At 35.7% G+C, this 23,097-nt stretch overlaps 2 protein-coding genes across 2 annotated transcripts; both read right to left on the bottom strand.

Annotated features, from left to right (window-relative positions):
• Positions 1-18,302: 18,302 nt before the first annotated feature.
• LOC145631944 (protein FAR1-RELATED SEQUENCE 4-like) lies at positions 18,303-18,748 on the bottom strand. The gene is made up of 2 exons (XM_081684182.1): positions 18,600-18,748; positions 18,303-18,504 (listed from the first exon to the last, which is right to left on the bottom strand). Exons 1-2 carry the CDS (start codon positions 18,746-18,748, stop codon positions 18,303-18,305), a joined length of 351 nt encoding a protein of 116 aa, XP_081540308.1.
• A 24-nt stretch (positions 18,749-18,772) lies between these two features.
• LOC145631954 (protein FAR1-RELATED SEQUENCE 8-like) lies at positions 18,773-19,345 on the bottom strand. The gene has a single exon (XM_081684194.1). It carries the CDS (start codon positions 19,343-19,345, stop codon positions 18,773-18,775), a length of 573 nt encoding a protein of 190 aa, XP_081540320.1.
• Between the last annotated feature and the right edge of the window lie 3,752 nt (positions 19,346-23,097).

The following is a 23,097-nucleotide window of genomic DNA, read 5'->3' on the forward strand; positions in this document are numbered from 1 at the left end:
TTGGGGATATCGGTGGACGCGGTATTAGGCGTTTCGGTGATTGGGTTTTTAGGGGTTTCGGTGGCTGAAGTTGGTCATTAAGTGGTGGCGTGGGGGATACGAAGGGGTTCGTTGGTTTTCGGCTCGGTTTCGTTGTTTTTCAATGGGGTTCGAGAAAGGGTGATGGTGGTTTTTGGTTGCTACTAGGGTAGAGGTGGTTGGGCTGCATTGGATGACGGTGGTGTGGTGCGGCTAAGGGAGAATATGATTAGTTTTCAATATTTTGATTTAGTAGTCTTATTTTTAAAAATGTTCAAATTAAGTGTTGACACTCGTCCAATAAACTAGAATACCAGATGAGTGACTTTTCCTAACCGGAAATAAAGCATATATAATGTAGGCAATTTGTTTATAATAACTAATTAAAATGTTTCTTAATTTTTATGTAAAAACACAAAAAATTTTAAAAAATATATAAATACCCAGCTTACCTAATTCTATAGTTGTCCAAAGCTCACACTACCCGATACTATGACCCGATATGATTTTACTCCGAAAATTATGGACTTGGACGGAACCTAACTAGAAGTCGAGAACGATACTACCTCGTTTAAACCCGTGAAGTCCCCAAATGAACACGACCAATTTTTCGCCCGACCCGAATGTGACCTGACTTCTTACTAACACACGACCAAAACACGACCAACACCCGATAAAATATTTAACCCTACGTGACCCGACTCAAGCTTGACACAACCCGAACCCGACCCGCATATGTTATGAAATTAACCCGGCTTCACCCAATTTGAGTTAACCCGAATCAGAATAGCTCGACTCAAACAGCGTATACTATACTCATTCAAGTAAACAACAAATTATAGCAATCAAAATATATTCAACATTTACAATTAAACATTTCAGAACACATGTAATTCAAAACATTTCCACATAAAATCTAATTAACAAATTCCAGTCTAAAGTTCCATAGCATATACTTACTAATAAACATCAAATTCATTATAGAAATTACCAATAGATATAAATTCTAAGAGCTTATACAATTAAACAGGATAAAATGTATTTTAAACAACCAAATACGGAGTAACTTCTTAATTACTGTTCACTATTTAAAATTTTAAAAATTCTATAACAAATCTAATCAGAGTCAAAGCCAAACGCACCACTGTCGCTGCCAGAAACCTCAGGAGAGTGATAATGGTATGGAGCACCAAGATCCTCCTCTAAGTGATCATACCATGAATCTTCTGTGTCCTCTCCATTTTGTTGCTCCCCGTCCTCATCCGATTCATCTACCTCGTCCCCATCCTCTGGCTCCCCTTGCTGCGGCTCTTGTTGTCCCTGCTGCACCACAGTGGCATGACCTTCACCAATTGCAGGGGGTTGTTCAACTGGTTCAACCCGACCAATAACCGATGAAGGTATGACCTGCTTCTCTGTAGGCTCTTCATCACTAATATCCATGTCCGCTTCCCCGCTTTCAACGCCTTCACCTTTATGTTCATTAACCTTGCTACGCTCGCCCTTCCTTTTACTTGTTTTTCCCCTAAAACCAACAATCTTTCTCATCTTCGCCGGCCCCTCATCTGTATCGCTGTCAAGATCAATCGGAGCGTCTATAGTACTTTCAATTTTTAATTCATTATTCTTCTTTCCACTCTGGCCTACCTCATCACATTTAGGGTCCTTACCCTTGTTTGTGTTATTTGCTACCTCGTCACACTTAGAAATTTCAGCGAAAATGTCTTTCATCTCCGCTGCAAGCATTTCAAGCTTCTGCTTTAAGTGAAATTCAACTTGACTCCCTGCAATAATCTGTCCCGTAACATTATCTTTCCTTCTCATAAGGAAATTCCGGTATTGCTCGTCAAACGACGTTCTATCTTCGCCTCCTGTCATAGATATAAATTGGTTGGAAGGTTTGAAATGAGAGAAGAAATCTGGAAGATGAAAGTTTGAGATATGAAAAGGCGTTTCTGATTAGGGAAATAATGGGTATGATCCTTTTTATTTCAAGGTCAGGCGTCACTTTAATCATGTCTATTCGAATTCCTTCCATAGGATGCAAATTTTAAGAATTGTACTGTTTCACATAATGCAATTAACCCGAGGAGACACTATAGATTGGTAGAAACTAATTCATAAGCATTTTCTAAAAATAGAAGTACAACGTTGTTCAGAGTGTAATTATTTTATCCAAAATATTTAATTAATTAATTAAAAAATTCAATGACAAAAATGAATTGTTTACATACCTCACTTTTAAAATTATAATAATAAATGATTAATGTAATATCAAATTAAATTTAACTTGTCCTAAATTTAGTTATACATATTGTTTGTTTAATACAGTCATCTGACAATATTGATCCATTCATTTCCTCATGGAAATAAAAAAAAATATATTACCAATAACATGACACTACAATAACCAATGAAAATTAATTGAAGCAAGGCCGTGTGATAAAAATTAATTATATAAATCTCCTCACAAAAGAATCACATTATAGAAAGAAAAAAAAAAGGGAAAACTCTGTGATCGTTCGACTTCCAAGGTCTCTCCCCTGTTGTGAAGCTTGCAAGACGCCCTAATTGAAGCAAAATTTGTGGTGATTCACTTTGACAAACTGTTGATTAAGGTTAGTACTCAACTTCGATATTGATTTTTATGATTTTTGTTTGAAAATTCTTATGTTTTCGGGTTTTTGTATGATTTTCTGTTGGGAGGTTCAATAATGAGTTCAAAAAGCGAATTAGGATGTAATGTTCTTCGATTTTGGTTGAATTATGGTTGACTAGCACTTTATTTACTGTGGATGCTAAAATTTGGTTAATATGTATTTAATTTTTTAATTTTTTTTTTAACAAATAAAATTCGATTATATGTTGTTTGTGTGAAGCATGTTACATTGCTTTTGTACCTGGGTTTAAAATTGTGTTGTTCTTAAATATTTTATTTGTCCAAATAAATCGTATAAGGATGCGAGACTCAAAGGAGCTTGATGTTGTTGTTGCTAAGTATGAGGATTTTTGTGTTGTGCATGGCCATATCATGGAGGTCATTACAGACGGAGCGCATTCACTGAAGATGGAGACTGAAAAAAAAAGGCTGAAGTTTTTAATATTTTGAGAAATGCGTCTAAAGGCGTGGAAAGAGCTGTTGCTTTAGCACCTCATGTGGTTCCTGAATTTGTGAGGTTTTTAGATCGAGTAGAGAAAATAGCGGCTCAAGGTGCTATTCAACTTCAACGGTTGAAAGTGGATAAAGAAAAAGAAAAGAAGGAATTAGATGAGGTTTTGAAGAAGTACAAGAAAAGGGCTAGGGAATAGGAAAGTGATAGATGAACCAAGTTGTAAATCTAAGTTGGTTTTTAAATTATTAATAGCCAGTTGTATGTTTTGCAAATACAGATTGAGTTCTTGCTCCAATTAAATTACCAATACTAGCTAATTAGGAATGAATTCGCAGTAAATTATATATGTATGTGGATGAAGTATCTGCTCTATTTATTCTAACACATCATTGTTTGTTAAAAATGAAGGGTAATAGAAATGTTTCAATGTGCTAAATTGTTTCCAATCACCGCCACATTGATCCAGATGATAAAAAGTAATAATTGTGAAATTTATTTTTCAATGAAAAAGGTTTGTGCGTGGCTGGAACAATGTGAGGTGGTTTTATACCCTGATGAGTTTTCGTGATTGTAGTCATGGACTGATAAAGTCATATGCTACTAGGTGTGTATATGTAACGTCTTAGTCTCTTAGATGATATCAGGATTCTAGAAGTGGTTTGGTGTTGAATAAAAAAAAACATGTATTCATCAGGCAGTGGCGGATCTTCATATCTTTTCTTTTAGGGGCCGATAAATTCTAAGATTAAATGTACGTAGTATATAAACAAGTCTAAATAAAATCAAGGGAAATTCTCATTGGTAGCCGCCTACTTTTGCATATTTCCAATGGTAGCCACTTTGAAATGAATTATCTTTGGTAGCCTCCTACTTTTAAAATGTGACTTCCATAACCTTATTTAGCTAAAATCGTTAACTAGTTGTACGTTAAGTTTAACCGAGATTAGTCTTATAATAACTAAAAATACTTAACTAAGGTTAGTTATCATAATTTAATTAATCTTTAAAATAAATAAAAAAATTAACCACCCCTCCCTCAACCAGCCAGCCACCCCCTTCCCTCTCCCCCTCCACTATTGGAGTCGGTACCGGCAATGAAGCTTCCTCCTTCCACTGGCGCCCATTTCCCGATACCCCAAGCTCAATTTCCAAGCCCCTACTCCCTCACGCACCAAGTCCGCAACACCAGCCAGCAATCGGGAAGTTCCCCATGACCACCACACACTGAACAACCAAACACCGTCACACCAACCTGCAACCAGCATCATCACACCGCCTCACTACCGAGTAGCGCCGCTAGCCCATAATTTATAGTCGCAAGCTTCAATTTTAGCCCAAATCAATTGATTCAATTAAGCCAACTACCATGTTTTTTTATTCTTATTGATGATAATGCTAACTGATGGTGATGGTTAGTGAGGACAATTGATGATGGTTGATTGGTGAAGATAGTGAGCAGCAGTGCAGCAAAAGAAAAGGAAAGATGAACGGCTTTGGTTTTGGGGATTTAATTTCATAGAAAAAGGAAAAGTGTATTGGTGGTTGTGGTGGATTAGGGGGGAGACGAGGAGGGACGATTGAGGGTTGGGGAAAGGCAGCCAAAGTAAGCGGGAGGGGCAGCCGGAGGGGCGCTGCCGGAAGTAGAGGGGGAGAGGGGACTACGGGAGGGAAGTGGCTGGGCTCGTGGTTGGGTGGAGGAGGGATGTTTTATAATTAAAATTAATTTTTTTTTTTTTTTTTATGAAACATAAAAAATATTAATTGAATCAAAAATAATTCATTTAAATTTAACACCCACTTGACGGTTTATGGTAATTAAGGTTACGGAAGTGAAAATGTTAAGAGTATGAGGTTACCAAAGATAATTCATATACGAAGTAGCTACCATTGAAAATACGCAAAAGTACGAGGCTACCAATGAGAATTTCCCTAAAATCAAATTAAGTCACTATGAATCTATGATAAACATAAAAAAAATACTTGTCTCCCTTACTTTGTACTTTAAACATGGTAACAATTGGACATTCCACTATTCATACATATTTCTTTGACCATTAATTGTGAATTATACATGAGAAATACTTAGTCATGTAAGAATTTATTAGATTTATATATTTTCAAATTGTTTTCAAACCGTTAGCAATGATGTGTTAATATATATATATATATATATATATATATATATATATATATATATATATATCTTCTCCCTGGTTCCCCTTTTGATAGTCCATTATGGGCATTTTTACGGGAATTAATAAACACAAATAAAAATAGTAAAAGTACATTGAAAAAGTAATAGACATTGGGTATGCAAAAATGTAGAGAGATAAAGTAATGAAAGAACATGGGAAAATAAAATGTACATGGGAAATTTAATTTTGGACAAATATTGTTGCAAATTGCAAATTGGAAGGAATTTTGGTAAAAAAAATTAATATCAATGGTTGTTGGAAAAAGCAAATGGGGTGAACATTTAGGAACTAAAATTTGTCCAAAAGGGACTATAAAAAGGGGATGGAGGGAGTATAAATTATTGATTAAATTATTTTTCTTAATTACTAATATAAAATGGCATAAGCTAATGAGCGCCCCCGGGGCGGTAGATAAGAGAATTATAGTGCAAATATTAGAGTAAAATTATCATTTATTACACCGAACGACGCGTGATTTTGTCATGAATTCCTAACTTAATACCATTTCAACCAATATAATTTATCCTTATCTAATGCCCCGGGGCGCTCGTTAGCAAGATCGATATAAAATTAAGTGCATTAACGATTAATTAATGATGTGTAAGGTTACTTTCGTCAATATAAGTTTGAGTACTTAGACTAATTAAATGAAATTTTATTTTTTTGCCAAAAAAACATGTAAAAGAAAAATATATGAGATTATTATATGTTGACCTTTGCTGTCAAATTGTCAATTGGCATGCAATTGCCATGCATAAATGCATTAGATTCTATTAATAACAAAAATTCCTAATTGCTTTAGGGGCCAAGCCCACACACACCCCTTCAAAGGTCTGCCATTGTATTCAGGAAATCCTAGTTGTCTGAAATTGAGGTTCAAAACATTGAGAGAGAACTAGAGAAGAGATGTTTTTGTGACATTGTTGCAAGTTAGATAAAATGATAAGGACTCAAGAAACTTGCAATTTCAAGTTAGCCAATTTGAAGGAAGTGGAATATAAAAGATTGATACATGAGGGAACATAGAAGGAACATTGTGTAGTAATATACGGAGTATTTGTGTAGTAAGAAATACAAGTGTACAACATATATGTATATGTACGGTTTATTGTTAGACTAATTTGTTGTAATATACGAAGAATTTGTTAAAAATAAAATAAATTGAATCACATATATGAAACATCTTTCAATGTGCTACTATTGTATGTGTACAACCCATGACGTATCTAACATGCATGAATAGTAAAGTTGAATTTTCAAACCCCATTAAAGTTGTCCTTAAGAAAAACATATATATCAATATATTCTGTAATGATCTAGTTTTTTAATAAAGTGACCATATATAAAAATATTCGTGTTGTTAGTTGACACTCGGGTAATTCATATAACTTTTATTTGATAATATATATATTATTTATGTAATTACCAATTAATTGTGTTCCATATGGGCACAACCTCACATACGTGCATAGGACTCGGTTTCGACTCTTGAAGGAATCATTATTCGTGTTGTGTTATGGTAAATTCTTAAATATGTTGAAACTTAGCCCAATTTATTGGTGGACCGGTGGGGGGCTTGTATGGGCCGAGTTGGCATGGGTGTGTATAAGTTAAAGTTGTGTTGTACACATATACAAGTACTCCGTATGGTTTTTTGTAATCATTTATTACTCTTTCTCTTCCCGGCTTTATTTTGTCTATGTGCTTCTCTCTCCTCTCTTACTTCTTATATGAGTTAGATCTACATTATTTCTCATCCTCTCAAGCTCTCATTCAAGGTTTTCAGAGAAAATAATTACAAAAACTTCCAATTAATCAACGAGTTTGTAGGTAAATATTTTTTCCTAACTCAGTTATTATATCATGTAATTATTATTGATGTAGTTATAAGATTTATTTATTTTTATTTAAACTGTAATTGGTTAGTGTAATTTTTTTATTTACTGAAAATGTCGATTGATTAATTTGCAATCCTCTTCAATTATTGGGAATTGGGATATATGGCAATTTTGCAATCTCCTACTCCTGATGTTTTCTTATCAGTATACATTTATTTTAAAATATCTGTTAATATGTCTTTATGTTTCGCAAATACCAATCTTAACATAATAAACGGAAAAAGAAAGATAGATTTTCATAATAGATAGTGGTTCAAGGGCCCCATTTGAAGAGTTTGCACAGGGCCGCAAAAACCTTTGCGACGCCCCTGTTTGTAGATGGACTATTCTATTAAGTTATGGGCCTTAAAGCTAGCCACTTGAATTACTTTTTAGTTGTAGTATTGAGTATCATAGTTTGGGCTTGTAAGCCATGCTTCTTAAATATTTGTTTTACTCAATTTATATTGAAAGATGAAAAAGACTATAAATTTATTCTTATTTTTTATTTTGGTAAACTTATTATGGTTTTATTGCAATTCCGTTATTGCAATTCATTCAATGTAAACCAAATCAAAATCTTTTATTCAAAAAGTGTTCATTCTCCTTATTTCTCTAGGCAGATCAATTTTTTTCAAGATAACCTTGCACTAAATTAGATTTAAGAATACATTTAGGTACTCAATTCTTCTAATTTTCAACTTTTAGGTACACCATTATATTTACTTTGCTTTTGGGTACTGAAAGTGATTTTCAGGTGAACTAACTCACCACTAACTCATCACTAACCATACCTAATTTAAATATTATTAATTAAAAAAAATAATATTTCAATTTGACTAATAAATTAGCCATTATTGGGGCATGAACTTGGCCAAAAAATGCCAAGAAAACACCTGCAAAAATTCACCATCTTTCCATAAACAAAATTCATCCATAAATGACATTCCCTTATTCTATTTCATTAGAAAAAAAAAAAACCAGCATCACTAACTGTTACAGTATACCAGCAAAACAAAAGATGTAACAGCAACAACGAATTCCCAGAATTTATTTAAAGAAAAAAATAACAACAAAACGGTAGTTGCTGCTAAGTTATTCCCCTGCTGCTGCTTATTCTATTCTTCCCCTGTTGCTCCTTCTTCAAGTTACATGTAATAACAACAAAACGGTACCAGCCACAAAATCAGCCTTCTGCAAATTGGAAACACAGAAAAAGTAAGCCTCAAATTGTTGTATGCTGCCACTGTAACATAAGGGCTATGCAAAGGTGTACCTTCATTGTCTTGTAATTGTTTCAGTTGAAGTAGTTGTTTCAGAATTTGGCTTCCTTTTGTTTCCAGTTTGCTGCAACATTGAACATGTAATGAGAAGTTGAATTTTAATGAATAACTAAACAAACATTTACCTAAATTTGAGCTTTACATACCCATGACTCTCTCTGAAACCCATTTGGGTTGGTGTATACACCAATACCCCTTACATGCATAGGAAAATATGCTTGAGAATCTTGTTTTGGGACATGTCATCATATCCAAGTGAGTCAATCATGTTCTTAAAATAAGAGGCATTCATATCATTATGCAGTTCATCAAATATCTTAGTTGTCCCACCAACATAAACAAGGGTAGGAGTCTCTTCCCTTGACCCTCAATAGTGCACATTTACCGACATAGGAATGTCTTCCATCTACAACCATTATGCATAAAATAAACACAAGACATAAGTACAAAATACATAAATTTAAACTACATAAGTACATATCTATATCCAAAATATTTTCATTTCATTCATTGTTAAATTTTTACAAAATTATCATGTCAATGAAGATGACATAGTGACCTAAATGCATAACAAAAACACTAAAGTACAATGTCATCCAAAATAATGTGACTTAACATCATTAGTCACCTAAATACAATCAATAGTGACCTACCTAAATACATGTTAGTATCAAAATACATCATTTCCTAAACCCTTTGTCTTCATAAAAAAACATCTACATAGGCTCCCTAACATTTTCACAAAATAAATCCACTAGCCTTCAAAAAACAACTTCACGGGATTATCCATTCCTACCTACATCCTAGTACCTAGTACCTACAACCTAGCATCTATTTCCTACCACTAATAAACCATGTTAGCAAGATGAACAAAATTTGAGGATTGTTCCTCCAAACCTTCCTCCAATGCCTACAAGTACCAGCCACAGCGAGAGAACTTAGGGGGTCCAACTTGGGAAAAACATGAACACAAATAATATCATCCATAAAGTGCAATGGATGAGCAGTGTCAACATTTTGAACACCCAAACAGGGAGCAACACCTTCTTCAACAGACTGCCTAACATTTTCAGCTCCTCCCTGCTCCATTCTTCCCTAAACAGAACAACCACCAAATTTTGAAGTTAGGCACTTCAAATGCACAAGAAAAACACACACAACACCATCAATCACACATAGAAAATTTCAATCAAACCTCCCCTGTTTTAGTGCGCAAAATAGATCAATAAATCAAACCCTTGCGCAATTTAAACAATATGCAATCAACATTCAGCAACAAAACTAGATTAATCCAACAACAAACAACAATAGAGCAACAAATTTAACACAAAAAACTCAACAATTCGACATCATCAATTTGTTCAAAAAAACCACAAAAAACCGAAAACCCTAGGTCGCGAATAACATCAAAATATGGGCGAAACATTGGAATTTTATATCAATATATCAACATAATCCATGAGTAATTGAGCAAACCTCAAAAAAATGGCGGATTTTGGTGTCGTTTTCCCCAGAATCGAGCCAAACCTTGCTCGTGTTCACTTACAATGACACAACATGTATTCTAGAAATGGAAAGAATAAAGGGAGGAAAAAGGCGAAAAAAAATAAAGAAAGGGAAAAAAATGAGACTTGACCCGCGATTTTTTTTGGGTGGGGCCCACTTTATCTAAACTAGAGTACTCAATTCTTTAACCATAAGTAATGAATTAGCATACACAATGGTTGCCCAAAACCATTGTGGTTAAGGCTTATTTTAATTTTAATTTCTACATCTTCCACCACACCTATAACCACTCTTATACCCGTTTAATAACAAATATCTCCCAATAGTTAACCACATATTTTTGGTTAGACATTTCTCTCTCCTTCTTTTACCCAACCCCAACCCACAATATCTCTCTTAAATCCTATCATATATAACTAATACACTTGGTAATAATCATTTAAAACTATTAATTATTATTAGCATAAATTACGTAATCTAAGTAAAATGACTTATTATATTTAAAATTAATGCATTATATTATTTAATTTGAAAGTAATTAGTCATTAATTAAGAAATACACAATTAATGCAACTTAACTAAATTCGATTATAATAAAATTAATACACTTTATTATTTAATTATTATTCCACTTTCTATGTCTTCATTAGTTAATTATTATTCCACTTTCTCTCTCTTATTAACCAACCTCAATAACCAATGGCTGGGTATACTCAATGATGATTTGCCATTTTTTTGGCCGGAAATCTTAACGTAGTAGTGAGAACCCACAAGCAAAGTAAAAAAAATGAAGTATGTAAACGATGAAATAAGGAAGAATTCAGTAGCTGATTTTGTACTTAACTCAATAAATTATGAAGGATTAGTTTTATTATCTCCCCACCAAACTCCCAAATTTTGCGCATTCCATATTTATAAATAATACAAAATTAATAACTTAATTATTAGGGAATTTGGGATTAGAATATATGTATAGCAATTAAGTGATTTGTTTTGCTGGGACAAATTGTTTGGGCGAAATTGTGATATCTTGGTTTGGATTCATGTTTCTGTTGTAATGCGAGTCACATTTATCAATAAAATCCAATTTCTGAATTTTATGGCTTGTTTGGAAGAATTAATTATTTTAAAAATTTAACCTAAATTATTTTTGTTTAAAAAAAAAAAGGCAAGACCAGAAACAAAATAAAACACAAACATTTTATGATCATTCAATAAATGGCATGTATATTGAAAAAAGGATCTTTTATACTACGTAGTTGTAAGTACTTTTTCTGATAAAATGAACCTTACAAAGTGTATCTTTTTCAAATAGAGTTAGAATATGCCTTTACATCTTCTTACAATTAATGCCTAACCTAACCGAGACAACATTTCTACCTCTTGTCTTTTCATTTCTGAAAGATTCTTCTGCCTCTTCTTCCTTTTATTTTTTCTACTGAAATTTCTCTTGTTCAAAACAATGGCAAACAATTATCAACCTTTTGCTGGCAATTCTCGTAGCCAAGAGTTGGATTCTTTGGGTGAGACGATTAGGAATTTAAAGGAATGTAGGGATGAACTGGAGAGGGTATTGTTGAGGTTGCAAATTACGATGCAACAAGTGGAAGCGCGTATAAGAAACTCAAGGAGGTTAATTGAAGAACAAGCGGCAGCAGTTACTGCTATGGTTGGAGAGGTAGAACATGGAGAGGAGGTTGATGGAATGGAGATTGAGGAAGCCATGGAAGAAGTACCGATTCAGGCTGCTGTGGAGGAGGAAGATGTAGCAGCTGTGGCAGAAGAGGAGGTAAATTCAGAAGCTGAAGAGAAGGATGGAGATTTAGAAGAGGAAGAAGAAGAGGAAGATGAAGAGGAAGAGGAAGAGGAAGGGAATGAAGAGAACCCTATGGCTGTAGATGAAGAGAATGCTGAAGATTGAGGTGACAGTTCGGACGATTCTGATGATCTTGATGATGATGGTCCAGTTGTGCCCGAAGGTTATCAGTCGGCCGATTTAGAAGAAGATTCTGATATGTATGCCTTAAATGTCGCTCATTTAAACTGAAGCTTTTGTTGGTTTAATCTGTTTGAAAGTCTAGGTCTAAAGTTAGTAGTTGCTGGTTTTGGTTGGTTCTAGTGGTAAGGTACGCAGTAATTAATTGTAGTATGGAATTATAAGGAGCATAAATATTTTGTAATTTTAGAATTTAATTAGTTGGATTGTTTTTGAATAATTCCAATCCTTAATTTGTTAAAAAAAAAAACAAATTGAAATAAAATCAACCTTTAATTGGATAATTGTTGACACTCCAATTCTCAAGATGTAATTGTGGTTGCTACGAACAATTGTCGACAATCCAATTCGGTGGTTAGACACCGATAGAAATATGGAATGGTGGTTCTCTGTCGATGGGAAATTGGGCATAATGTTACGGTGGTTTTGGTTGCTGAACATAGCTAGAATGGTGGTTTTGGTGGCTGGGATTGACCAGAATGCATGGTGGTTTCGGTGGCTGGATTTGGCTCGAAATGTGGTTTCGGTGGTTGGGGGTGGCTGGAATTGGCTATAATGGTGGTTTCGGTGGCTGGATTTGGCTGTAAAGTAGTTTTGATGACGGGGAATGTCCGAATGAAGTTGTGGAGAGGTTGGTCAATGGTGGGTAATGAACTCTGATTACAGAAGAAAAAAGAGGGGGGTATTTGTTTTATTATTATCTTTAATTATTAAAATAGCACTAATGAACATCAACTTCACACATCACTCTTTTAAACTAAACAACAGGTTTAAAAATGAGTAAGACTATTTCGAAAAGGATCACCCAATAGTTGGGATTATGATAACTAAAACTATAGTTGGGATTAAAATGAGAAGGAAGGCAATAGTTGGAATTAATTTTGTAAATTTTTCCATTAATAATAAAGTTATTAAGTTTGCGATGTTTTCTTTTTCTTTGCTCCATTGTAGTATTATAATTGATAAATGTTAGTTGCTTGGATAGGCAGTGATGATGAATGTTTTTTGATTTTGGACTACACTATTTTAAGATTGAAATAAAAATCGCTACTTATTTGGTTGTTACTAATGTGTGTGATTGTTGTCTTATCTATATCTATACCTATATCTATATCTATATCTATCTATATCTATACTTAGTATTTAAAAACACAAACCCCATTTGCCACATGTCTTCCATTCTTTCTACATTTTGTTAATAATTTGTCACATGTCATTTTCTTTTACAATTTTTTTTATAATCCTATTATTTTCTTGACCTTCATTATGTGTCATTAGTTATTGAGTTATTGTAAAACTTTTTTATCTTCCTCCATTTATGAACCAATAGCTCTTATAATTTTGTAAGTTGCCCTTAAATTCAACATGTTGAATTTTTTTTAATCTTTTCCTCTTCTCCATCCATCATTCAAATTCAATTAAGTTAAATGTGTTATTTAAGTCATTGATCCGTTATCATCTACCCATTTTTCCTCTACTAATACCTAATGAAGCATTTTATATATCATCGAAATTCCCCTAATAAAATTGACACAAAAATATCTCAAAAAACGATAATCTATGCTACAATGAAAATGGTGATTGCAAGGAGATAAATACAATCTCAAAGTAAGAAATGTTTAATGAATAGAAACGAAAAAGTGTATGTAATTGTGTAACCATTTGGTCTTCAGTTATTTGATTTATATAACTACTCCGTACCATGCATGTTTTTTTTTTTTAGGACAGGATCTACCATGCATGCTAATGTTATAGATTGTAAAAATTAATTTCATAAATGATTTTTGTATTAAATATACTAAGTAATAACTTATACACAGCCCGTGCGTAGAACGGACCCAAAAGCTAGTTTCCTTTAATTGTGGTACCCATAATATTACTCACACTTGCCACGTGAGCCAATAAGCCACCATATTGCCTCATCAAAACAATACTCACACATGCTACTCACACATGCCACTCACACGTACCACTCACACTTGTGAGCACTATTCATAAGGGGAACATGTGAAATTTTTATGGGTGAGGATGAGGATAATCGGATAGAGGTTGTTAACTTAGTCGATGGGCCAAGGCCATATAGTTATAATGCCAATTGCAAAAACAAGAGCCCAAGAGTTGCCTAGTACTTATATGCAGACAATTTTGTATTTATTAATGTAATTGTAATAGATTACAAAAACCTCACAAATTTAAATCAATACAATCCCCCTCTTCTGACTTTATAAGGGAGACGGCGAAACATCGGTGAAACGAGGGCCGAAATAAAATTCAGGGTTCTGTTGTTCCGATACCCCCATCGGCCATACCTCATATGCCCTGAGCACTTCGGCGATATACAGAGAGTTGCGTAAATCTAATTGCAACTGTATTTAATTTTATTGTGTCAAAATATTTGCCCTAAATTTTTTACTAAATGTTAAGGATTTTCCCAAATGTAGTGCTGCGTGCTACATGCAAATCTATTATATCTACACTATGTATGGTTTAGTACTAATTTTAAATAAATTATGGTATCATTAATGCTATTTAGTTATGTAAGCCGTCTGAGGCATGTTTAGAAAATAGTCGGATTTGAGATTTTGAGGGAATGAATAGCAATTGCATAAGGTGTATTAATTCGCCTTTTCGGTGATGTGTTGATATGAGTTCTAATGGTTGGAAAAATACGTCGTATGGATTCGATTTGCATTCTGTGAGTTGAATTGGAATTTGAAATGTGGTCTAAATGTAAGTCCTAAATAGTGTAATTTGAAATTTCAATTGATTTACACCGCATCCGACCGTGGATGTTGGGTTTAATAAACATAGAAATGTGTAGGACGTAAATGTTACCTACCTTAAATTGGGGTTTTTTTTTTGTTTATTTACAAATGACAAGAATTAAACACGGCCGCGTCTCCAATCCTCAATCCTATTCCTATAGCAATTTTACCGATAATTTAAAAACCTGTATTTCATTTTGTGATGTTCATTTTGATTGTCAGAAGTGTGGTGCATTGTTTGATTGATTGGTGTGATTGTTGTCAGTGGTGGATCGTGGTCAAAAATATTAGAGGGGCGGGGATTTGAATTTTTTAGCACTCACTACAAAATAATCACTATGTTCTATTATTTAATAAGTAAAATAAAGTTCATTAAGTTTATTAGCTAATGTATTTGAACAATGCACTTTTTGCTGTCGGGCCCTTAATGGCCCGGGTGGAAGATCTCCTTCTGATTGTTGTATTTCGATTTTACTTGTTTACATGATCGGATTAAATTGTTGTATAATTCGATGGAGTGATTTGCTGATTAATGGTGTTATAACTGTTATCTATAAATAATGATTTGTTCAGTATCAACATCATTTTAATATTACAACATTAGGTAACATGAGGCATATTATTACACGATGTGCGTTCATCCTCGACCGTAGGAGGAAATATTATCTGGTTAGCATTCTAAACAAGTTTGTTCTAATAAATTTCATAGACTATAATAATTACAATAGTAGTAACTTTGTGTGTGTTTAAAGCAGCCTATTTCTAAGCGGATGGCTAAGCAGATCAAAAATCTAATAGAGAAGAAAGGTTGTGATGGCTTACTCCGCCTTCACCGAGGCACAGAAGAGAAGAAGTATATAGTTCATATGCAAGAAGTGAGAACGAAGACAGGGGTGGAAACGCGAATCACGGAAGGTTGGCGTAAGTTTGTGAGGTCTAATAGCCTTGAAATTGGAGACTATATTGAGATTGAAATGGAGGATTGGCAGGAGTGGTTATTTAGGGTCAGAATTTGGCAGAGTGACCAAGAGATAACAATAGTTGACCCACATGTGATCATTGAGAATGATGGTACTAGAAGTGATGCCGACAGTACTGAATTTGTCCCACTTGAAGTCCTAGGAGACGGATTCAATGAGTTCAGAGCAACATTCACAAAGGACTACATAAAATGTGGTAGGATGGTAAGTGGTGGCACAATAATTTGTGATCTCGGGTTATAATGTTAGAGTTCAATGTCAATTGATGGTTTTGTGTAATTGCAGTATGTACCAGTAGAATTTGCACGAAAACATTTCACCGGGCGTGATGATAAAACAGAAGTTGAAGTTTGCACGGACAAATTACGGAAGGCTAACATGTACATCAGATATGACAAAAGGGGGAAAATTGTTTCCTGCATTATCAAGGATGGAATTGACAGACTGATTAAGGCCGAAGGAATTCAAGCAGGGGAAATAGTATTCGTTACCTTGGAAAACTACAACCCCCCAGAATTTAACATTACATTTGTGGATAGCTAGGTGCCTTATTAAGCATGGAATTATGTGATTGTTTCAGATGTTGCGTAATTATGTTAATTTCCATGACATTTTGTTAGTGTCCAAATTGATGTGTTTAAATATTGTCAGCTACAGAAGAAAATAATACGTTCTGCATATCTAATATAGTAATTCGACAATGAAAATAAATATAAGTAGAATGTTAACTAGATAAAAAAACCCATAAAACCCACAACAAAAGACTTGGTAGAAGCCGTAGATTAAACACACAACATAAAAAATAATGTTGATTGTCACATATTTATTAAAGGTAATAACCTAAATATAATAGTGGACTTAAAAATATTTAATAGTACACTACACGGATACTTTTAGTTGTTGATGGCTGCCTTGCTAACTCTGGCTGCCTTGCTAACTCTGCCTGCCTTTGAAGGAAGACCTGCTGACGTATTACCAGTACTTTGCTTGCGTTTTTTCTGCATTAACAATACTTACTCTGATCAAATGTTAACCATCAAATAATACAGTGCGTAAAGGAGGGAGAAGTACTAAAATGACACATACATTGGTCTTCCCATATGAAATTGACAAAGGGACCAATTCAGTAATGAGTTTCACCTTTGGTACTACCTGGAAAATCAGTAATTAATGTAAACTCATTAGTGTGTTGCATAGATAGAATTAATTAAATATTGATAATAACATATTAAGCCATTGATCGAGTTGGGATACTACCTTCCTGGTTTTAATCGGGGTTTTCAGATTGTTGTTGGTCTTTGATCGCCCAATCATTCCTTTTCCCAATTTGTTGCCTTGTTGGACCTCTTTACCCTTTGCCGGTGGATTCTTGTTCACATTATTGGGGTTGCCTTTTTTGGTCGCCTTCTCAACCCTTTTTTTGGCCGGCCTTTTGTTGTTGACAATGGAGTTATTGGTGTCAACTCCCTTTTTTGTAGGTTTTTTGCTTGTGCCTTTTGTTGACGCCTTATCCGCAGAAGATTCATTTTTTTGGTTTCCATTAGTAGTGTCCTCTCCATTTTTCGTTTCCATTGTGATAGGTGACCAACGACCTATTCCTTTTCCTAACAACCGGTTTCTTGAAGCCCATTTCAGCTAAAGTCATGTGTCTTGAGCCCTTCAGCCGGCCTCGTGGTTTCTTTGTTATTAAAGGATCTTGTATGATTCCAGCAGAATCTGGAGGGCAAAATTTTGGGTGTGGACTATCAAAATCATGCAATTAATCAGGTTCAATTTCTGTCTGTTTAACAGTGGATATAGTGTTTGTTTCGTCTGGAAAAGAAAGGATAGTACATTCATCTGCCTTAAGTATCTTGCAATTTTCGACCTCAACGCGTATACTCGACAAAGCTTTACTAACCACATCGACTGCTTCATCATTTATCATTGCAGCTTCATCACACAGTGTTTCAAAATCAGTCATCAACCTATTGAATCTTTTCAAAACAACACTCGTATTAGGGTCGTGGTAAGAAACACGAACTTTAGTATGTTTTCTTAGGATATCCTTGCGCCACCGATTCACAATATACTTTTCTGGTATGTCAACCACAAAATTGTGATCAAGTATGCTCATCATATGCTTGCACATAATACTATGTGTAACAAATCTCCTGCAGTTACATGAGACCTCATTAGTTTCCATGTTGAACGTAGCTGAGTAATACCTCCTTCGATCAGTAAAAATTTCCTCACACTAACCATCAGGCACAACCCACACACGGTCTTCAACTGCGTACTGAATAGTATTTTCATCCAACTTCTTCTCTACTGTACAATAGCAGTACATCATTCGATTACACTCAGTTTGTACCTCTTGAAACTTGGTATCGGTGTACAGTCGTCGAAAAAACTTTTCAACTGGGAAGCTAGTAACTAACCTCCTAACATATTTACCGCAATTTGCATCAGCAGCAGTCTCATCCTGCACCCGTTTCTCCATGGCCTGAGAATACTTAAAAGGAAATTCAAATAATTTGGTGTGGAGATTGAGAAATCCATCAAAAAAACTATTTATGCTCTCCACACACTAGGTAGTTTTCATTCCTGCCCAGAAATAATATCTCATATATGCGGGGACCCACATATGCTTCTCCTTGTACAAGCCTTTCAACCAATCATTGGTTTCCAAATTAAAATCGACAAGTAGGTCATTCCACCTTCTCTCAAACTCTTCTTCATGCAAACTTTCATACACAATGGCCTTCAACACTCCCTTGAAGTCTTTGTAACTGCACAATAAACCACTCGAAAGTAGTGAGTAATGTAGAGTTAACGTAAGTAAAGAAAGTGTATAAAAGATTGAAATATAGTTGTGATTATGTACCCTACACATTTTCCAAGTTTTTCTGGAATTTTCCTAATTATGTGCCAAATGCACCAACGATGACGTGTCGAAGGCATGACATCCTCAATGGGCTTCCTCATAGCCGCAGCCTGGTCTGTGAGAATAGCAGCGGGGGCTCGGTTATTCATACATGCCAACCACTCCTTAAATATTCATGCAAATGTGTCTGAATTTTCATGAGACACCAATGCACAACCCAACAATATAGATTGTCCATGGTGGTTTACACCCACAAAATTTACAAATGGCAGTTCATACTCATTTGTCAAATATGTAGCGTCAAAGCACACAACATCACCAAATTCTTCATAAGCCGCACGACTTCGGGCATCTACCCACAATACATATTTCAACCTACCCTGTTGATCTAATCTTTGTGCATGATAAAAATGCTGGTTACCCTCTTGCATTTTTTTAAAACAAGACATCATGGCTGCAGCATCGCCCCCGGCCATTTTCAGCTTCCTTGCCTTGTAAACCACATGCGCCATGTCTTTTACACTATATTCCAACTCATCTTCCCCTTCAATTTCACTGGCCAAGCATCCATGAATTTGTGAGACAGGTACACCTTTACCGAAATATTTCATCAGCCTCCTTCGAACAGTGGTAGTAAATTTCTTCATTCGATACTCTTTAACAAGCTTCGTGTCTGCAGGATTTGGGGTGTGATTCGAATGTTCCAACTCCACTTTCCTAATCACCCACTCCCCCTCGCGACTCATGCCAGCATAGACTTTCGCCTTACACTCACATTTTTTTGACTTTCGCTTACAATTACTCAGCTCGTAGGCACACGCTGTACCACCAACTACCCCGCCAGTGCCAGCCACTAAGCGTTTTTGTGCCTAGTTTTTACGCGAACATAGTTGGTTGAACAAATAATCCGTCTGGGTATTACCCAGACGGACAAGCATTTGATAATTTACACAAGTATCGAACGTAATTAAAAAGGGGTCCGTCTGAGCTTTACCCAGGCGGACTAGCAATTATTAGATTACACTAAGTATCAAACTTAGCTATTCAAACGGAGAGTCCGTCTAAGCTTTACCCAGGCGGACAAACTGTTATAATATTCAACTAAACTAAGTATTAAACTTAGTAAGTTTAACACAGGGTCCGCCTGGGTATTGCCTAGGCGGAAGAACAATTAAAATGGCAAGATAAATATGCAAACAAAGTCTGGACTTTCACTGATTGACTTACTGTTTACAAAAATTATACATTCTCAGAAGTAGTACCTTTTTAAGTTGTCTACATTCCAAGTTCTAGGCAGGCGACGACCGTCTGGAGTTTCTAGACGATAAGTGTCATTCCTGACTTCTTCATAGATCCGGTAGGGGCCTTCCCAATTAGGGGTTAGCTTCCCAGCCTCACTGGCCCTACCGGTTGCCTCCATTTTTCGTAACACAAAGTCATCCACCTTCAGAGGACGCTTGTGCACTTTCTTGTTATAAGCTCTGGTCATTCTCAGACGGTATATCTCATGGCGCAGGGCAGCGTTGCCCCTGCGTTCCGGGAGGGAGTCCAATGCCAATCGCATGGCCTCCCAATTTGCTTCTTCATCATAGAGCATAACTCTGAGAGTCGGCTCATAGTGCTCAATGGGCAAGACGACTTCAGCACCGTATACCATAAGAAATGGGGTTTCTCCGGTTGCCCCTTTAGCAGTAGTCCGGATGGCCCATAGGACATGAATTAATTATTCTGCCCATAAACCGCTGGCTCTTTCAATTTTCTTTTTTATGCCGTCTGAGATGAGTTTGTTGAAGGCTTCAACTTGGCCGTTTGCTTGGGGTCGGCCGACTGATGCAAAACAATGTGAGATACCCTGATCTCCAAACCAAGTCTTGAGCTGGGGGGTCTCAAACTGAGGGCCATTATCAAACACCATAGACATAGGTACCCCAAACCGGGTGATGATGTTCTTCCAAATGAAAGAGATGACATCCTTTGTCTTGATGTTCTTAACCGGCTCAGCTTCTACCCATTTGGTAAAATAATCCACAGCCACCAAAATGTAGCGCTTTCTGCCTGGTGCAGGCGTATAAGGTCCTAGGATATCCATGCCTCTAGGCGTCGATCGAAGTGCGCCTACGTTAAAAGCATGTTGTGAATATGCTTGGCACTCATAGGAAGTGGGAATTGACATTACGATTAGGGACAACGATTAGGAACAAATAAAGTAGGGAGCCGCCAACAAGTTTTAAAGGAACTTGTAAACCGTTCACGGATCATAAAAAGGCAACCACGAAAAGGGACAACGATAGGCAACAACGATTGACCCGTGAAGGTTACACCCCATTCATAATCCATGAGATTACTAACTCCATATGGTTCGGAACCACGAAAGGAGGATCGGGGATGATGGTACGAAGTGAGTCATGGAGTCACATTCGCCCGTATTGGCCTCTACTCGATTCTTATAGTGAAAAGTGATTCCTGCAATCTCAAAGGCATACAAACAAAATATTCAATTTGCTCCAAACTATTATTTAACTAAATTGGTGGAACATTAATGCACACATAATTCTAAAATATTGGTGATCACTTGATTAAACAACAAGATTAAAAAGGAACCTAAACTGGTTGTCCAAATTATCTTATTAGGCGTGACTTTCAATTACATATTCCCTTTAAACATGCAATATAGTGATCAATAAATAATAACAAAATAACATTAATATTGGAAGCAATTTAATCACAATTCCAACAATATAAAATCATTAGAAGAATAATAAAAATAAAAGGAGCATGACTCTTACTTTGATTCTGTTTGTTTGTAACTACAAAATAATAAACGATTTAGTAACTTTTAGGAAATAATAAACAATAATTAAATTAAATTAAATAAAGTATAGTTGATTTTGGGGCCAAACCCTCAAACAATTCTACCTTTCACGCCTTGGCTTAAGGATAGAACCACGAGTAAAGTATGGACTCCTTTGAGTACTTGAAGAAGGAATTTTGAAGTGAAAAGGGTAGGCTAGTGTTTAGGCTAAAGCATAGAAGAGAGAAAATAAAATAAGAGAATTACTCGGTGCCCCGTTCATCAGAAATGAGGGGGTATTTATAGGGAAAATGTGCTGAGGAAGCACACGGAACCCTAAAATGATAAAAACCCTAAAAAAGTATCCCGTGACACGGTCAAACTGTACCGTGACACGGGAAGCTCCACCGTCAGACGGTACACTTTCGCGTGACACGGTACATTTTGGTGTGACGCGGGAAATTTTCAGAAAACGGGATAAAAAACGCGTTAAGGGTTTACGCGGAAAAGACACGGAATGTCCCGTGTCACGGAAAACCTCCCGTGTCATGGGAAATCCCACCGTCAGACGGGAAGGATTCCTGTGACACGGTAGGTACCTGCCGTGGCGCGGGAAATTCCAGCCTGTTTTTCCGTCTAAATACATTTTTAACCCTAATTTCCTTCGGCATTTTAAGTGCCGATTGATAATTTCGGGCCTTTTTTGACTTTTTATTATTCGGGCTAAAATAAGAAAATAATTAAATTAAAATAAATAAAGGGTTTGGGCCAAAAATAAATAATAAAACAATAAAATAAAAAAGGCTTAGGCTAAAAATTAATTAATAAGTTTGGGCTGAAATTAAAACTATGCTTTTACCAAACATCAAGACTAATCCATGGACTATTCAAAAATATGAATTTAATAAAATACGATTTTTTAAGCACTCTCGGGATTAAATACTAAACCCGACCAATAGTGGCGGTGAAAGGTTGTTCATCATCGGGTTTGGTTTTGGGGAGACATTTTTAGGTGTCTACAGAAGCCCCCACTTTGACTGAGTTTGTAGAAACGTCAGTTTCGAAAACGATAGTCAAAGTGGCCGATAGGGACGGAGAATGATTTAAGACGTTCTGCGATCCTAAATCATTCTGTATAAGCCGATACCTGCAGAATAATGTTAGTTCTACAGATAAAAGAGTAAAGGGATAAAATGCTTATCTAACACCAGTGTATTGGTGACAAATGAGCTTGGTAGCTTCCTATGCTTGAAGGAATCCACCAGATGACGTCTGTTGAAATGCTTTCCATGCCTGAGGAAAGCCGACTGAGGAGTTTGGTAGTTTTTTAAGCCTGAAGAAACCTACCGGATAATACTTTCCATGCTTGAGGAAAGTCGACGTATGAATTTGGTGTCATTCTATGCTTGAAGAAATCCACCGATGATGCTTTCCATGCTTGAGGAAGGCCGGCTTGGCGGTTTTCTATACTTGAAGAAAAATCCACCGATAACGCTTTCCAAGCTTGAGGAAAGTCGACTTGGCGGTTTTCTATACTTGAAGAAAAATCCACCGATAACGCTTTCCAAGCCCGAGGAAAGCCGACTGATGATTATGGTGTCATTCTATGCTTGATGAATTCCACCGATAATGCCTTCCATGCTTGAGGAAAGCCGATTTGGCGAATTTCTATACTTGAAGAAAAATCCACCGGATAATACTTTCCAT

This window comes from Chenopodium album, chromosome 1, assembly GCF_948465745.1.
Source record: "Chenopodium album chromosome 1, dcCheAlbu1.1, whole genome shotgun sequence".
Taxonomy (NCBI): domain Eukaryota; kingdom Viridiplantae; phylum Streptophyta; class Magnoliopsida; order Caryophyllales; family Amaranthaceae; genus Chenopodium; species Chenopodium album.

Bases quoted from the DNA above. Each gene is read 5' to 3' on its own strand.
- LOC145631944 (XM_081684182.1), bottom strand. From the start codon at position 18,748: ATGAATAACCGAGCCCCCGCTGCTATTCTCACAGACCAGGCTGCGGCT. The intron at 18,505-18,599 runs GTACATAATCAC...TTTATTGTGCAG, and splicing joins AAACTTGGAAAATGTGTAGG to TTACAAAGACTTCAAGGGAG.
- LOC145631954 (XM_081684194.1), bottom strand. From the start codon at position 19,345: ATGAGTCGCGAGGGGGAGTGGGTGATTAGGAAAGTGGAGTTGGAACAT.